Source organism: Melanotaenia boesemani, chromosome 2 (genome assembly GCF_017639745.1).
Source record: "Melanotaenia boesemani isolate fMelBoe1 chromosome 2, fMelBoe1.pri, whole genome shotgun sequence".
NCBI classification, from domain to species: Eukaryota; Metazoa; Chordata; class Actinopteri; order Atheriniformes; family Melanotaeniidae; genus Melanotaenia; species Melanotaenia boesemani.
In genome coordinates this window covers 2,554,376-2,573,157 of record NC_055683.1, presented here as the reverse complement: position 1 = coordinate 2,573,157, position 18,782 = coordinate 2,554,376, and the positions used below count along the sequence as shown (strand labels likewise).

The window sequence follows — 18,782 nt, the reverse complement described above, 5'->3', positions numbered from 1 at the left end:
AGCTTTATTTCAAACTTTTAAGAAAGTAGAAATGACAGAATAAAGAAGTTTGACCAACGAGGAGGTGGTTGAGTCGGTCCAGCCGACCCTGGACGAGTGGATCGGAGTTATTTTACAGATTTTTAGGATGGAAAAATTGACCTACCAAATAAGAATTCAGACGGGCCGATTCTACCAAATTTGGAACAAATGGATCTCATTCATCTTGGACTTTGTCAGATTGCATGGACATTTTAATTATTGCAACTTTGCTGTCCATATTTTTTGACGGGTTACCGTCCTGTGGTTTTTATTAACTTTTTTCTTTTTTTTCAGTAGCACGGACATCCTCTGTGTCCAAATGTACAGTTTTATATTGCTTGTTTTTTCTGTTATTTACTGATATTTGGGGTTTTCATTGGGACATTTAGGGCTTTATTCATATAAGATACATTTGCAGAACTGTTCACAAGAGGATGCATGTCCTCATTGATTACTGTCTCCATTACTGGCTCCATACTTTTTTAAAAAAAATGGAAATGACTCGATATCTTTCTTTTGTAATTTTATACTGCTGTAGATGTTTTTCTTGTCTTTCCAAAATAAATATATAATAATAATAATAATAATAAAGATCTTGTGGTTATTAGTTGTTAGTTGCTCTTATCATGAATGGTGTGTTTACTTCATTTACTTAATTTTCACCCGTTATTTAAATTTACTCATGTTTTTATTTTTGTGGTTTCAGTTTTTCCAATTTGTATTTTCTTTGTCTTAATCTTGCTTTTAATATACTAAATAGAGATTTCTGCACTGTATCGTGGAGACAGACAGCGAGAAACACTCATATTAAAGACACATTTAACAGCTTTTACTTAACTGATGGGCACAAACTGGGAAACAGCTGGAATGTCCGTGAACATGCTGGATGGGGTCAATAAATGTGGAAAAAAGCAACGAAAACAAACAGCAGAGGGCAGCAAACCCGCGTGCAGCGTCTAATGTGTCTGAAGAAGAAGAAGAAGAAGAACAGAGCGCTTGTGTTGCATTTTGGTAACTGGGACATTTATACACTAGTAAGAAATCAAAGAAAATGGCCAGAAATGTCGAATTTCCCAGTTTATTTTATTATAATTAGTATTGTCAGTTCTCACTTTTGTATTAACCCTCATTTCACGAAAGATAAATATTTTTTTAATTTTTAATCTAATTAAAAGTCTAATAAAAAGTTCATTGTACTTTGATAAAATGTTGTTTCTTTCTTCGGTGAAGTAAACATTATAAAAATGTTTTTTTTTTTTAAATAGCAAACCAGGTAAGCAAACCTGACAAGTAAATTTGCCACATACACGTGGATTTACACGTCCGATTTATTTTTATTTTATTTATTTTTTTTTTTATTTATGTTTTTTTTTATATTTTCGAGGTGCACGAACGCAACATAAAGCCCTTGTGCTGACCGTCATGTCTGCCTCACTAATGCTGGTAAGTTAACGTTAACCTGTTTATTTACAGCACCGGTGCTTTTGACGGTTAGTGTCCGTTCTTCTGTCCGCAGGAAACACAGAACATGCAGACATGATGTTACCTGTTAGCTGTTAGCTGTTAGCTAACCTGCTTTGCTCCTCAGTTAACGTGTGCACGTGCGACCGCTGGTAAACAATCAGTCCAACCCCCGACCGAAGTTTCCATGATTTATTGCAACTGATTTGTCATCCCACAAAAAGCTTGCTTCACTTACTAAACGAATATCAGGTTTGACATCTTACATCAGCAAAACAGCTGTGTCACAAAATCTTTGACAGTTTGTTGACAGACTACGTGAAGTAGACATGAAGAAGCCTCTGACTGAACACACTGTTGTTACCTCACTGTGTGTGTGTAGATGATGTGTTGAATTTTCTATCATGTTCAGGCTCCTCTGGACCATCAGTTCCAGGAGGTCCAGATCAGCCTCCAGAACCAGAACTTCTGGATCAGTTTGTCTCTGGTTCTGCTGCCCCAAAAGATTCTTAGAGGTTTTCATTTCTCATATTTAGAGTTTCAAACCAAATATTTTTGAAACTTAGTTATAATAACCAGGTTAGTACAGTCGTAGTTACACACCACACAGAATATGGACATTTTTCACATCCACTTAAAATCAGACTGTTAAAACAAAGAAAGTGAAATCACTTCCACATGTTCTTTAGGAAGAACGTCTTCCCATAAATACTGGATCTATGTTTCATCCATATTTGGATCAGTGCTGTTGGATCTTTGATTGCTGAACGGATGCGTTATTGTAGATCAGCGTTATTACACCATTAACTGATCTGGACTCACATTTCCCTCAGGGATAAATAAAGTGTTTTTTATTTAATTTAATTTCATAGCCTCTTTGTTTCAGGATGGCTGACATATTTTAGCCACCAGTTAATTTAGTTTTGTGCATAACGAACTTCACATACATTACAGGCTGCAGAAATCCTTTATATGTTCTGTAACCGGCGAACTGTGTATGTCCAGCCTCTCCAGGTTATAGGAAGCAGATGTTTGGGTGCTCTTCTCTTCCAGGACTATAAATGATCATCCATGGATCAGATCGTTTTTCAACATGACACGGTGCTGTCAGATGTTCATATGCATCTACCCAATACACGCCACCTCATGACACGCCTCAACAGTGCTGGACAGCCTGGTGTGTATGACACGTTTCAGCGTTGTAGCTTGCTCTTAAAGTTGTTTTTGGTGTTAAATGCACATGCTGCTGACAAGTTTATTGGAAAATGAGAATATTCAGGGCATTTTTTTGTTTATTTATTTTTTAGATTTTGTCCCAAATTCAATCCTTAAAAAGAATTTTTATTTTAATTATTTTTTATTCAGTGACACCAACACAGAAGACAAAATAATAATGTATACCAGAAGAAAAGAAACTGTAGCACTGAAAAGGTGTTTGACCGTGTGTGTTAAGTGCTTGCTCCTCTGTGTGTAGTGATAACAGAAATACTGTGGATATACCCGGGCTAACGACAGTAATCATATTAGTGATTACACATAGGTCATCATAACAGTAATAATAGTAGTCATAATAAAATGTATTACACTGCTAATGGTAATATTAATAATAGTATGTCTATGTACTATGATTGTAGTGTTTATCATAGCACAAAGATCTATATGTAAATCCATATAGCCTTCCAAATTGGATTTCCATCCATCCATTCATTTTCTGCTGCTTATCTGGAGTCTTATGAATTTCCATTGCTATTAATAGTTAAGGCTACAATAACAATAATCATAAATTGTTATAACAAATTAGTAATTATGAGAATAATGACAGTTACACTGACTTAAAAGGAGAGGTAGAACGAGAACAGGGAACAAAAAAAAAACAAAAAACATGTAAACTAGCAAATACATGACAAAAAAGAACTATAATAATAATAATAATAATAATAATCACCATTATGAGGGCTGCATGGTGGTGTGGTGGGTAGCACCGCATCCTCACAGTAAGGTTGCTGGTTCGAATCCCGGCTGGGGGGATGTTCGCACCTGGGGGGCGGTCGTCTTTTTGTGTGGAGTTTGCATGTTCTCCCCATGTATGCATGGCTTCTTTCCGGGTTCTCCGGCTTCCTCCCACTGTCCAAAGACATGCATGACAGGTTACTTGGTGACTGAATTCTCCCTGCGTGTGTGTGCGTGTGTGTGAATGGTTGTCTGTCTATCAGTGTTGGCCCTGCAATGGACTGGTGACCCGTCCAGGGTGTACCTGCCTCTCACCTGTTACACCATGCCTTCATTTACATAGGGAGAAATGTAAATGTGCAAGGGTTCCTAACAGTTTGATGATTTAAAATAAGATATAAACAGAAACCATGTTAACTTAAATGCAGATATATTTTCCCTTTTGGTGCAGGACATTTTTTCCAGAGGGATGTATTCTAATAGAAGGTTTTGCCAGTTATTAATGTTGATTGATATTTTGGATTTCCACTTTACAGATACTATTGTCTTGGCAACAGCTGGAGAAGTCAGCAGTGGGTTTCTGTACTTTGTTGGGAGGTTAGCTATTTATGTGGTACTACCAAAAAGGCAGAGAGAGGTGGAGATTCTCCAGCTCAGGATTGTGGTGTGAACTGGTTGACAGCTCCATGTGGCGTGTAAATAACTGTCTGTGCTTCCCAGAGTGCATTGCGTGCATGTGTCTGTGCTGGCTGATCCTTTTTTGAACATTTTATTTTGAGTGATATGGATTTATGTGTGGTTTTATACTGTATCAGCTGTAAATGTGTGTAATATTACAAATATCTGGCCAGAGTTCGGGGTAGGAGGGCAGTGATAAATCATTTATTTATGGGGATTACCATGGTGTCTGTGTCTGGTATTGGTTTATATAGTTTGGAGGTGAGTTTCATGCGATTGTGATTTTCCTTATTTCCTGAGCCAATGAGTGAGTTGTTAGTGATGTTTATTTGTGGTGTTTATTAGAAACTGTTGTTACCGGACTCCGAAGCTCTGGACCAGGAAACTAAATGATATGAAATTATTATTGTGGAATAGATGTTCTAAATGAGTCATTTCTTTGAGTTGCCATGAGGGGAAGTAAATCATTGTTTTATTTATTTTAATGTCCGGATTATTCCATATTAGGGTGTATTTACAAGGTACTAGTGAGGATTTGGTGATTTCAGTAACTTTCCACCAGGCTGTCAGAGTTGATGCAACACCGATGCTTTTACGGAGGTTTTCTTTTTTATAGTCTGTGGTAAAAAGGAGAGGTCTGCTAGTGACACACTTTTACACTGATTTTGTTCCAGTTTAATCCAGTTGTGTTTGTGGTGATTTCTGAATCCATTTTACCAAATATTGTAACTGATTTGCCAGGTTATATTATTCAGAGTCAGGGGCTTCTTTTGTGGAGCTATTCTGGGTTTCTTCTTCTTCCAGTAAAAGTTATTTGTTAGTGTATTAAGGGATTTAAATCATTGCTCTGAAGGAGCTGTTGGGATTAGTGAGAAAAGTTCTTTTTAACTGTAGCTACTCATCCAAAGGGTGAAAGTGGAAAGTTTGTCCAGCGTTTGAGGTAGTCTTTTATTTTCTTCAGTAGGGGTGTGTAGTTGAGATCACATAACTCCCAGGCATGTTTGCACAGTGGCATTAAAGTTGACTTATTCCAGTTTATTGTGTAGAGACTTTGGAGAATAAAATAATAGTATTGAACATTTCCTGTGCGAGAAGTACATTGATGCTGCAAGTAAAGTCATAAGTCATCTGCATATAAGCTAATTTTATATTCAGAATCTATGTTTTGTACTCCTTCCTGAGCCGCCACCTTATCATGGTGGACGAGTTTGTGCGTCCTGATGATCCTAGCGGCTATGTTGTCAGGGGCTCATGCCCCTGGTAGGGTCATTCATGGCAAACAGGTGTCTAGGGGAGGGACCAGACGAAGTGCGGCTCAAATCACCTCTATGATGATGAGAAAGCAAGGACTAAGGTTTCCCTTGCCTGGACGTGGGTCACCAGGGCCCCCCTCTGGAGTCAGGCCTGGAGGTGGGGCACGGAGGTGAGCGCCTGGTGGCCAGGCCTTTGTCCATGGGGCCCAGTCGGGCTCAGCCCAAAAGGGTGACATGGGCCTCTCCTCCCGTGGGCTCACCATCTGCAGGAGGGGCCATAGGGGTCTGGTGCAGTGTGAGCTGGGCGGCTGCCAGAGGTGGGGACCCTGGCGGTCTGATCCTCGGCTGCAAAAGCTAGCTCTAGGGACGTGGAATGGACGTGGAACCTCTCTGGCGGGAAAGGAGCCTGAGCTGGTGCGCGAGGTTGAGCGGTTCCAGCTAGATATAGTTGGACTCACCTTGACGCACTGCTTGGGCTCTGGAACCACTGTCCTTGAGAGGGGCTGGACCCTCTTCCATTCTGGATTTGCTCCCGGTGAGAGGCGTTGAGCAGGTGTGGGCATGCTCATTGCCCCCCGACTTGGCACCTGTACGTTGGGGTTTACTCTGGTGGACGAAAGGGTAGTCTCCCTCCGCCTTCGGGTGGGGGGATGGGTCCTGACTGTTGTTTGTGGTTATGCACAAACAACAGTTGAGAGTACTCACCCTTTTTGGAGTCCTTGGAGGGGGTGTTGGAGATCACTCCTTCCGGGGACTCCCTCATTCTGCTGGGGGACTTCAATGCTCACGTGGGCAATGACAGCGAGACTTGGAAGGGCATGATTGGGAAGAACAGCCCCCCCCAATCTAAATCCGAGTGATGTTTTGTTGTTGGACTTCTGTGCTCGTCATCGACTGTCCATAACAAACACCTTGTTCAGACATAAGAGTGTCCACATGTGCACTAGGCACTAGGAAACTCTAGGCCGCAATTCGATGATCGACTTTGTAGTTGTGTCGTCGAACTTGCGGCTGCATGTTCTGGACACTCGGGTGAAGAGAGGGGCGGAGCTGTCAACTGATCACCACCTGGTGGTGAGTTGGCTCAGATGGTGGGGGAGGATGCCGGTCAGGCCTGGCACACCCAAGCGTGTTGTGAGGGTCTGCGGGAACGTCTGGCAGAGTCCCCTGTCAGAAAGAGTTTCAACTCCATCTCCGGCAGAGCTTCAACCACGTCCCAGGTGAGGTGGGGGACATTGAGTCCGAATGGGCTGTGTTCCGTGCCTCTATTGTCGAGGCGGCCAGCCGCAGCTGTGGCCATAAGGTTGTCGGTGCCTGTCGTGGCGGTAACCCCTGAACTCGTTGGTGGACACAGGCAGTAAAGTGTCAAGTGTCAAGCTGAAGAAGGAGTCTTATCGGGCCTTTTTGGCCTGTGGGACTCCAGAGGCAGCTGATGGGTATCGGCGGGCTAAGCGGAACGCAGCTTTGGCGGTCGCTAAGGCAAAAACTCGGGCATGGTAGGAGTTTGGAGAAGCCACGGAGAATGACTTCCAGACGGCTTCGAGGAGATTCTGGTTCCCCATCCGGCGGCTCATGAGGGGAAAGCTGTGCTCCTTCAACACTGTGTACAGTGGGGATGGGGCTGCTGACCTCGACTCGGGACGTTGTGAGGCGATGGAAGGAATATTTCGAAGACCTTTGCAATCCCACCAACATGTCTTCCGATGAGGAAGCAGAGTCTGAGGTAGCTGGTGCTGACTCTCCTATCTCTGGGGCTGAGGTGGTTAAAATGCCCCTTGGTGGCAAGGCCCCGGAGGTGGATGAGGTCCGCCCAGAGTTCCTTAAGGCTCTGGATGCTGCGGGGCTATCTTGGCTGACATGCCTCTGCAGCATCGCGTGACATCGGGGACAGTTCCCCTGGACTGGCAGACTGGGGTGGTGGTCCCCCTCTTCAAAAAGGGGGACTGGAGGGTGTGCTCCAACGACAAGGGGAACACACTCCTCAGCCTCCCCGGTAAGGTCCATTCAGGGCTGCTGGAGAGGAGAGTCCGTTGGATAGTCGAACCTCAGATTGAGGAGGAGCAGTGTGGTTTTCGTCCCTGTCGTAGAACAGTGTGCCAGCTCTACACCCTCTTCAGGGTCTTTTAGGGGGCATGGGCGTTTGCCCAACCAATGTACATGTGCTTTGTGGACTTGGAGAAGGCATTCGACTGTGTCTCCCAGGGACTCCTGTGGGGGGTACTCCGGGAGTATGGAGTGCCGGACTCACTTGGACGAGCTGTCCGGTCCCTGTACGACGGTGTCAGAGCTTGCCGGCAGTAAATCAGAATCGTTTCCAGTGCAGGTTGGACTCTGCCAAGGCTGCTCTTTGTCACCTATTCTGTTCATAACCTTTATGGACAGAATTTCTAGGCGCAGCCGAGGTGTTGAGGGGATCTGGTTCGGTGGCCTCAGGATTGGGTCTCTGCTGTTTGCAAATGATGTGGTTCTGTTGGCTTCATCGGGTCGTGATCTTCAGCTCTCACTGGAGCGATTCGCAGCCGAGTGTGAAGCGGCTGGGTTGAGAATCAGCACCTCCAAGTCCGAGACCATGGTCCTCAGCCGGAAAAGGGTGGAGTGCTCTCTCCGGGTCTGCAATAGGGTCCTGCCCCAAGTGGAGAAGTTCACGTATCTCAGGGTGTTGTTTACGAGTGAGGGAAGGATGGAGTGGGAGATTGACAGGCAGATCGGTGTGGCGTCTGCAGTGATGCGGACGCTGCATCGGTCTGTCGTGGTGAAGGAGCTGAGCCAAAAGGCAAAGCTCTCGATTTACCGGTCAATCTACGTTCCTACCCTCACCGATAGTCACGAGCTGTGGGTAGTGACCGAAAGAACAAGATCGCGAATACAAGCGGCCGAAATTAGTTTTCTCCGCATGGTGGCCGGGCTCTCCCTTAGAGATAGGGTGAGAAGCTCGGTGATCCAGGAGGAGCTCAGAGTAGAGCCGCTGCTCCTCCACATAGAGAGGAGCCAGATGAGGTGGCTCGGGCATCTGGTTAGGATGCCTCCTGGACGCCTCCCTGGTGAGGTGTTCCGGGCACGAATGAATGACTCCAAAACCAAATTTGCGTAGATCTGGTAGTTGTCGAATGCTTTTTCTGCATCTGGTGATACTAAAATACTCTGTGAGTGGTTCTGTTGGGTGAGATTGATTTAATTAAAGAGCCTATGGATGTTATCTGAGGCATTTCTATTTTTCGTGAATCCTGTTTGGTTGAGCCAGTATTGTGGTGACGGTCTCGGTCCTGGTGGCCAAAGCTTTAGTAATTATTTTTAAGTCAGTATTGATTAATGACCGGGAGGGGGGGGAGTCTTTACCTGGTGTTAAGATTACTGTCATGGCTGCTGTATTCATGTGAGTTGGTATTTTGGAAAGTGGATTTTATTGCTTATATTACTTAAAACATACTGGGAAGAGGATTGACCAGAAATGTTTATATAATTCAGCGTGGAAGCCGTCTGGTCCTGGTAATTTATTATTTGGCTTATTTTTTTATTTTTTTTTAAGCTTTTTGAAGGAGTTAGTGGGTTATGTAGACAGTCTGATTGTTACTTAGTTACCTTTGGTTATTGATAGTCTTTCAAAACGTTGTCAACTCTGTTTCATTTGGAGGTTGGTCAATTGAGTATAAACTACTATAAGAGGTCTGAAAAATTTAATTGATTTCTTGAGAGTTCTGAACAGTTTTACCTGGGTTGTCGAGTATGGATGTAACAGTTGATTTTACTTTTCTGTGTTGTAATATTGTTTTGTTGCTGTCCTGATAATTCTCATATTTAAGTTGCTGAGTAATGAACTTGTCTTTCATACTTTCTAACTGAGCTTTCAGATGATTCAGTTAATTTCGTTTATGGTCATCTGGACAGTTTGCATAAGAGTTTGTTAGTTGTTTAACCCTTTTCTCTAAATCATTTTCTAATTGTTCCTGTTTTCTGTTTGCATGATGAAAATGAAAGACTTTTCCTCTTTGAACAGCTTTTCCTGTTTCCCATAGTATTGATGGAGTGTTTTCTGGGGTTGTCGATTTCTAAAAAGAATGCCCACTCTCTCTTTACAAAGCTATGAAATTGGGATCTTGGAGTAAGGGTACATTGATGGCCATCTAGTGGGAGGTTTTGTTTGACGTTGTCGGTTTAGTGTAAGATTGACTGGAGCATGGTCGCTCATTAGAATTTGGTGGATGATATTTTCTGTTGTGTATTTCACAAGAGTGTTACTGGTGGGAAAATGATCAAGGCGGCGAAAGGATAGATGGCTAGAAGAATAGAAGGTTTATTGTCTAGTTGTGAGGTTGCTTCTTCTCCAGCTATTACCAAGTCCGAGGTGGTTGATTACTTCCGCTGAATGCCAGTTTCTAAAATTTCCAGTTATGTTTGAACAGTCTATCTCTGATTTAATGACTATGATAAAATCTCCAGCTAGTATAATATTTGTTGAGTCTGCTAGTAGGGAAAAGAAATTATTAAAGAAGCATGGATCATTTTTGTTAGGACCATTTGCACCATGTTAGGACTCACCACAACAGTAATGGTGATGCTGCATCACCATTACTGTTGTGGTGAGTGGTGAGGTTGGACGGTGCTGGATTCGTCTATGCTTTCAGCATGGAGCCTTTCCAGATGCGCAGATTGAACATTATGGGCTTTCAAGTGTAGATTTCCAAGCGTGTGCCCTGCTCAGAGATTCCTCCTGATCCTCAGAATCTTGTTGTTATTGTTCTGTACGTGTTAGAATATTCAGTCTTTGTCTTTTCATTTTGAGGAATATTTTTCTGAAATTGCTCCACAACTTGTAAACTTATTATTTTGCAAATTGCTGAAACTCTGCCCATCTTTACGTCTCAGACTCTGCCTCTCCCTTTCCCACTAGCCCTACCTTAATTCAGCCACACCACATCACCAGGTTTCCATTGTTCCCATTACAATAGAGGGCATCTGAGGCCACGTTCAGTGTGGGCGGGGTCATCTTAGCAAGGCGGCTAGTAAATATTGTGAAGTCATTTGTTTGCGACACACGTGGAACAACAATTCGTTCGTGATTTACTGCCAGCAAACACAGAAAGGTCCGCATCCCTGTGTTGGACCACGGTGATTGTTGCTGCCGCTGCTGCCACTGTTGTTGACCACAGACTTCAGGGTTTTAAAGATGGCTCCACACCTTCAGAACCCCAACATGTTAGGTGCTAAAAATATATCTAATCACCCGGGAAAATCCTGATGGGAACGTATACAAATTAAGAGAGGTGGTGTCGGGCTGGGCTAAGTGAGTACTTGTGGGAAATAAGGTGCTATTTTTATACCCAGTCATGCCACTGACCTGCTCCCAGTTAAGCTAATGAGTTGTGACATGTTGCTGGAGCTGGTTCATTTAGGATGAGCTAATCATTTGCTTGAAATTGTAAGATGTCTCACTTTTGACATTAAATATGTTTTTATGTTCTTTTGGGAGTAAGATATGTGTGTGTATGTGTTACAGTTTGGTATTAAAACTTTTGTTTGTTCTTTTTATTAACTCCCTCTCTAATGTAGCTGTATTGATCTGTCCAGTCTTCATGTCCAGATTTAAGATCTTGGCTGAAAGACATGAACACGACGACCCTGGGAAATGTTCAGAGACAGAACGCAAGCATGACGACACACAGGAGGACACGGCAGCCTCTCATGGAGAAGATGAGAAGGAAGGTGGTGAAAAATATGTGGAGCCTTTTCTGGATGAGGATGGAGACCTTGACATCACACATCGGTATGGAGAACAAAATCTGCTCAACCTTTGGAATCAAACGTCTCTCTTCTAGAAGGTTGTCCCTAACAATGCTTTTCCATCACATGGTACGGTTCAGTACGGTATGGTAGTACCAGGCAACTGATCAAATCAAATCAAATTTTATTTATATCGTACTTTTCATAGACAAAGTAGCACAAAGTGCTGTGCATAATAAAAACAAATCATGCATATTAAAAACAAACCTTAAAAGCCTTCACACATCAAAGAATGAATGAATGGATCAAAGAATCAAAAGGCACAATCATACACAAACTCACACTCATACAAACCAAGCGCATGCGGTGTGAAGGATCCCCAGGAGGAAACACTGGAGTTAAACAGTAAAAACAAGAATAAATACACTTAGAAACAATAAGAACTGATAAGAGTGACAAAAATAAAGATACAAATAAAGGAGTTCAGGAAAAATATAAATAAAATAAAATCGTGTTTATAAAAACTGTACTTGGGTAAAAATGAAGCATAAAACAATAAAACAGTCAATCATGGCGGCAGCGTTGATGAAGGGGTTTGGTGGAAGCGATGAAACGATATATGGACATATTTTAACTATAATCCATCATAATTCCACTGGCAGACCAGGTCACGTTGAGCATCTGTTCCTCATCCTTTGCTCATATTTTGGACATGTGTATGTTCAGGGTGGAGTATTCACTTCAGAAAATTCTCAGAAATAAAGCCACAGTTACCAAAGTAAGGATGTTGTAGCTCGTTGCTTTTTAGGAGTAATTGATTACAGTATTGGCTGTTGGTTGGGAAACCTTCTCCACAGAAGATGACAGTACACATGTTCAAGTAGTTGTCCCCATCCCTGGTCCTCAAGGCCCACTAATACTGCAGGTCTTAGATGTCTCACTGCTGCAACACACCTGATTAGAATTAAATGGGTCTCTGACAAGCTCTGCACAAGTCTGCTAGTGAGCCATTAACTTGAGTCAGGTGTGTTAAAGCAGGGCGACATTGAAAGTCTGTAGGACAGCGGACCTAGAGGACCGAAGTTGGGGATCCCTGCTGTTATTGACCTGAGGCCACTACAGCCACTAACAGATAAAAACATGTTTATGTTTGTGACTGTGCTTGGCATTTGAAGGCATTGTTATACCCATCTTTGCCACTAGATGGCAGTAATTCTTACACACTGTACCTTTAAGAAAATGTAACTCCACCCCCTACTTTTTGTAACTCCACAAAATCAAGTCTTTTTAAAGAAATTAAGTAGTTACTAATTTTATCAATAGTATAGGTGGTTTTCATCATAATATTATGTTTACAGCTCAAGAAAACACATTTGTGGGTGTACTACCCCTTTAATAATGAAGAAATCCGTTCACATACTGTGTCAGAATTTTCTCTCATTTATAAATGCTGAAGAAAAATCTCAAATAAGAAATCCTAAATGCTTTTGTCTGTCCAAACAAAACTCTTATGTAAATGAGACTTTCTGTCTCAGTGTGACATAAAAAGTTAAAATCAATGCATCGGCCATAACTACTGTTTCCTGAGATTTCCAGCATAACTTATCTGGTGTATTATAAGTCTAGGTATGTGTCCTTGTAGATTTATATGTATTTACACGCACACAATGCAAATTAAATATTCTGATTTGTCAGGCCACGAAAAAACCCCTCAGATGGTGGCAGCCGAGCCCTGGTCTGTCCGGTCATCCTCAAACGGTGCAGTCCCGTGCCCGAACAGGAAGAGGAGAACACAGACGATGAAGAAGATGACTGTAGCAAAGACACAATACAGATCGGTAAGAATCCTGGTTTTAACCTCCTGAGACCTGAGTTTGGTTAAAGGTCCTGCGCAGCTGTTCCTAGGATTGTGTTAAAAAATGATTTCTTCTGACACCATGTATGCTGTGTATGACTTTCCAGTTGCACAGAATTTGGCATTATGGTGCCGACAACCAAAAATATGAGAATATTTTCTGTTTCTTAGACTACACCATGAATACTTCCTGAATTTTGTTTACGGTTTTTGGGCTTGTATGAAACAACTACATAAAGATGTATGGCTAGACTGTGTTGGGGAAATTTCATATTATTCCCATTTATTAATCAACATTTTCTCTAAGTGCCCGGGATTCATTTATTCGTTTTTAGACAGATTTCAGATCTTTAGTTTGCTTGGTTGAAATATAGATCAGGCCTTCAGTGTTCATTCTTTAAAGTAAAAATAGCACGTATTTTCCCTTTTTTATAGATGTTTGAGACCTTGATCTCAAAGAGCCATGTTATCCATTTTAACTTAGCAATGAGCCATGATAGAGCAATACCAAAGAAAATGATTCCAGTATATGTGGATGTGGCTGCTAATAACCCCTAAATGCAGCATGTTATGGTCCACACATGAGACCACGGCTCAAAGTTATTATGCAGCCTTTTAAGAGCAAAATGGAAGCTGTTTCTGGTTTATTATAAATTATAGGTACCAAGATATTTAACACTAGAAGTCCCAGAGAGGGGTCAATTGACCTTTCTACCTTTACAACCCAGAGATGGGTCGATTGACCAGTAGGATTTTAGCTAAAATCCTGTCTTAAGCTGTGAACAGCTTCTTTTGTTTGTAGACGAGTCAATTACTGGCACACCCCAGGAGGGCGCATACTTAGGGGAGACACTGTAGACTCTTGAAACCTGACTGTCAACTTTTGCCCAAAGCTTGGCTTGAGACACTGCTTGGTCCCCTGAGTATGAGATTGGAGTAGACCTCAAACAGATTCAGAAAGGTTTTCCTGCATTCTGGTATATTTCAAATAATTAAAAATATATTTGATATGATATATGATATATACCTCCTCGACACATTTGTGTGCTTTTAGAAGAAAAAAAAAAGATAATCATTGTGGGCCTTCAATAAAAAAGCAAACAATTTAGAATGATATGACAAAATGATGAATTCATATTTTTTTTAAAAATCACTTTAAAAGGTCCAGCTCTCCTCTTTTCATACAAATGAAAAAATACAAATTTTTCAAAATTTTTGACCAATTTTTCAAACTTTCTAACCCAATGTTCATGTACCTTATGTCCAAAAAGCCCAAGCAATGAACAATTTTGAATATTTAAAATGAACATTTTTTGATTGTGGTGGTACAGGCAGGGTCTGTGAGTAAAATGTCCAGAAGCATTAGTGTCTAAGTCAAGAGGGCATAAATGTCAACATGACAAAGATATAAAAGAACAACTGTGAATTTTTTCCAATGCTTTTTATTTTTGTCATAAAAAAAACAACAAAACAGTTAAAATAATGCAAGTAATGAAACAATTTCACAAATATTTACACAAGGCTACAGTGGCATGCCCTTGTGTGAATGGCTTTTCTGCTCTTTCAGCAGTCCGTCTGTGCTAAGTCCAAACATGCTTGGCACTTCCATGGTATCTCCATCCTGCATTTGCCACATGTGTATTTGTAGCAGTCAACACATCTTACAGTTGCGCAATTGTTCTTGCATCGATGGTTGACCTGACATTTTGCCCTTTTCCCAGGGCTAGGTGTGGGAGGTTGCTGCTGAAGCAGTTGCTCCTTATGTGCCTTCTTCTGACTCACATGAGAGTTGGCCAACTCTTTCGCGAGCTCAACCAGGAAGTCCACTCTTCTCTCCTGCACTCCGGTGCATTCCTTATGAAGAACATGAGCGTTCAGTGCCGCCATGTCGATCATGTTGTAGAACACGGCGACTGGCCATCTCCGTGTTCCTGCACGCACGCTGTACTCCCGCACCATCTGGTCCATCACATCCACACCACACTTTGTGGTGTTGTATTGTGTGACAGTGTTTGGCTTCCTTTTGGTGGTATTCTCAGTCTCAACCACATTGTGCATGCTGCTGAGAAGATAGACAGTCTTTTTCCGTTTCGGCGCATATACTGTGAGTGTTGCACCAGTGGTGGAAAACACTCGAGTGGTGAATTTAGTGTGGTCCTTCTGTCTAGTTGACTGAGGAATTTCCCGGTGAATCTTGTTGACTGTGCCAAGGATGGTGGTTTTCCGGCTAAGCAGTCGTTGCGCAAGGGACAGCGATGTAAAAAAATTGTCTGTTGTTACAGTTCTGCCCTTATCCATGAACGGCTCCATCAGCCTCATCACTACACTCTCAGAGAGTCTCTCTCCACTGGGACGACTGGGGTCCTTGCCAAGATATGGCAGGATATTGCAAATGTACTTTGATTTCAAGTCACAAGCCAGCCAAAACTTAATGCCAAATTTGTCCGGTTTTGTTGCAATGTACTGCAGAAAACTGCAGCGAGTCTTTGTCGGGAAAAGCTGTTGATCAATAGTGATGTGTCGACCAGGGTTATAAGATCTGATGCAGTTATTGACAAAAGATTCCCACAGATTAGAAATTGCAGCAAACTTATTTGTCTCCACTCGCTCACTGCGTGTGAACATGTTATCAAAGCGTAGGTGTTGCATGATGTTTTGGAAGCGGTTTCGGGCCATAGTAGCAATGATTCGTGGGTTTCCCAGCTCTGCTGACCAATTGTCACGTAGTGATGGAACTTTCTTCACCCCCCGCAAGATAATAATTGCAATAAATGCCATTAGTTCTGGGAGGTTCATGAACCAATCTGCCTGCTCCTTTTGCCGTGCATGCTGAATGGTCCATTCTTGAATGCTACGAAGCATTTCAAGTGTTATAAAACAGAAGAAGCTTTGAAGACGAGTCCGGATACTTCTTCTGGCCTTAGCAGTTGGCTCTCCATCTGTGCCGTATGGTTCTATTGGGGTGAAATTGAGACATGTCCCCAGCTGTTCTTCATGCCACACTGTGCCATCTTTAGCCATCTCTGTCCTCTCACTTCCCAACCGAGCCCTCTTTTCTGGCAGTTGAGCAGTCTCATCATCTGCAAGGTAAACAATTTCACAATTTCAGAGGACGAAAATAGGATGTTTTGGAAATAAGATTAAAAAAATCCTTTATTTGTACCAAAATGGAGAAATTCCAGTGTTGCAACTCACAGTACAGGACAAAGCAGAAAGAAAGAAATTTGTCATACCAAAAAGTTCAATAATAGTTTCAAATCTTACCTGAAGACTGCTCAGAGTCAGAGTCCGAATCCAGCTGAATTTGTATCTCTTCTCCATCTGAGTCACAAGGGTTTGTATCGCTGAGGATCAGGTCCAATGCCTGCTGAGTTGTAAGCCGCCTCTGCATTTTGCTTCCTTCTATTTGTTGGAGGTGAAGCTAGCTACTATTTATCCCCCTCAGCCCACCATCCCCCACTGCCACAGAATTTACCAGACGTTTCAAGGTAACAAGGAGGGGCTGGATGCAATGGGTGCATTCCTCAGGTAATGGCTGCATTTACAAATGAAGAGATGCTAATTTTTGCCAGCAGAGTCGTCAGTTTGGACTAAAGGTCTTTCGACCCTTCTCTGGGACTTTAGGGAGATATCAAAATTCCTGGGACTTCTAGTGTTAAAACCTTAACTTAACCCAACTGTGAGCAAAAATAAAATAATTGGGACCCAGAGACACACGAGCAGTTTTGGTGCGAATTACGCACACACTTAAAGTTGACAGGAAATCAGGGAAGTTGCAGTTCGCATCACCACACAGAACCAAGCAGGAAAACTGCCATTTGGTATTTGGGGGCCTTTACCCCTCTGGCAGAAAAAGGTTTTACTCACTCTCACTGCTTCAGCTGTAGGACTGAGAGAGAAACCATCTTATCAGATCCTGGGTCAGCGGTTAGACGGGGTAAAGGGGGGTGCCCTTCAAGCTGGATTCGCAGCAGAAGAAAAACATCACTGCAGGTTCGAGAGGGATAGAAATCCAGTCTTCGGCCTTCTCACACACACTCAACAACACGCTGACGTCATCAGTCACACACATCCATCACCCTGCAGCCACACAGACTCAGAGTCACACACACATTTACACCAGCCGGCTCACATACATGCATTACCCCTGTTTCACTCACATAGCTGTAGGGAGGAACATGCGGGATGCGGAAGCAGGAAGCATCCCTTCTGTTCTTCTGTCAGACTGAGCACAGCTGCAGCCACGTGCTCAGTCCACTTTACAGATGACACCTTTAAAGTTTCTGGAGAATGATTAAACCATTGTGTTTCAAATCTCTCATCGGGTTCCCGTGAGATGTTAGCAATGCACACAGTTCTGAGCAGGGCTGGAGACAGAGGGGGAAAGATTTTTACCTCAGTCAGCTGCTGCAGAAAAAATTTGGCTCGGGAACTCCCAACAATAGCACCCAGGATCTCCCAGGGGGTGTGTCCATGCTGTGATGACGGAGTCAGGGTTGGCCATAACTTTCACTCCATCAGGAGAAGATGTGAGACAAATGTTTAACCGACACATCAAATCTCGACCCAAAAAGGTTAACCGGACCAACTTCAGACAGCAGAAATAAATGTTTAAATTTACACCCCAAGAGTAAATTACACCCAAGGGGTGCGGTCAACCATTTCTTTCACGGTGGTCCCAGACGCAGAGATTGAATGCACAAAATTACCAGACATCTTAAGCGGCACAGGAAACTCAGAAACCCTCAACTGATCTAGTTGCACCAGAGTCTACCATGAATTCAACGGTCTTACCCGACACCTCGACTTGTAGGTTTGGGAAAATCTTGTAGGCCTCAGCCGTTAAATGCGTGTTTTCGCTGCTATACGTCTTCGTCGGTATGCATCTGCTTTCGAGCACAGAGATAAGCATGGTTAATTTAGTCAAAGTCAGAGGAAACAGCAAGCGTCTCTTCATTGCAACAGAGCGAGGGAAAAACTGCACGTGTTCATCAGTGTTGTGACCTTCAGCGGGTGTGTGTGGTGTGTGTGTGTGTGGGAGCTGGGTGTGTGTGTTGTGTTATCTGTAGTTTGTTTACATTGGGTGTCTGTGTGCTTGCAGCAGAGCAGGAGGAAAAGGAGAGGAGAGCTTTCATTTACTGGGTCAAAACTTTGTGTGTGTAAGTTACGTCACCCAGAGATGTGGAGCGTCAGCCCGGATCCATCATTGGCTGCTTCCCACCCAGTCAATCTGAAGGGGCAAGTTGCCGGCCCCCGTTTTGCTGGCGATGCGGACACTCAGCCTTCCAGTGTCCCAGCTGTCCGCAGATATGACATGCGTCGTGATGGCAGCCACGTCCTCGAGAACCACGCCCACGTCCACGTGGGAAGTCACGCCGTCTGGCCCCGTTTGGGTTTGGACCAGACAGAGCTGAATACATTGTCATAGCAGCCAGGTGCAGCTCTTTGTCCCCCCTCAGCAGCTCCAGCAGCAGAAAAGAGGAAACTCATCAGCAAACTTTGGCCCAGAGGTCAAAGGGGCAATGGGGTCGCAATCTTCAGCGACCTCGGTCTCCGTCCATGTTCGGAAGACCAGAATGGGTCCCAGTCGGACCAGCCACTGAGTGAGTGGTGGAATCAGAGTTCAGGCCATCTTTCCTCAGGGTCACAATGGAGGTTCTGCTGCTTTTGTGAGGGGCTTTGGACTTTTTCTTTTCCTCTGTGGTCTGCGGATCGGGCTGTGGTTCGGCCTTGGGCAGGTGGCGGGACTGGGGGTAGGCAATCCAAGTCCGGATCCGGAGACGCTCCCAGCATCGTCAGGTCTGGGCACAGGAATGAGGTGTTCTGGCCGCTCGGGCCCGATGGTG

At 43.3% G+C, this 18,782-nt stretch overlaps 1 protein-coding gene across 4 annotated transcripts in view; it reads left to right on the top strand.

Annotated features, from left to right (window-relative positions):
- The first annotated feature begins 1,395 nt into the window (after positions 1 to 1,395).
- Positions 1,396 to 18,782, top strand: part of mettl22 (methyltransferase 22, Kin17 lysine) — a 29,448-nt gene continuing 12,061 nt past the window's right edge. The window contains exons 1-4 of one of the 4 annotated variants that reach the window (XM_041974663.1): positions 1,396 to 1,464; positions 2,536 to 2,659; positions 10,911 to 11,124; positions 12,777 to 12,919. In XM_041974663.1, the coding sequence (XP_041830597.1) occupies positions 2,554 to 2,659; positions 10,911 to 11,124; positions 12,777 to 12,919 (463 nt within the window). In that variant the 5' untranslated portion in view covers positions 1,396 to 1,464; positions 2,536 to 2,553. Of the gene's footprint in view, positions 1,465 to 2,487; positions 2,660 to 10,910; positions 11,125 to 12,776; positions 12,920 to 18,782 lie in introns of all 4 variants that reach the window. The other 3 variants (XM_041974680.1, XM_041974652.1, XM_041974671.1) reach the window with 3 other exon arrangements.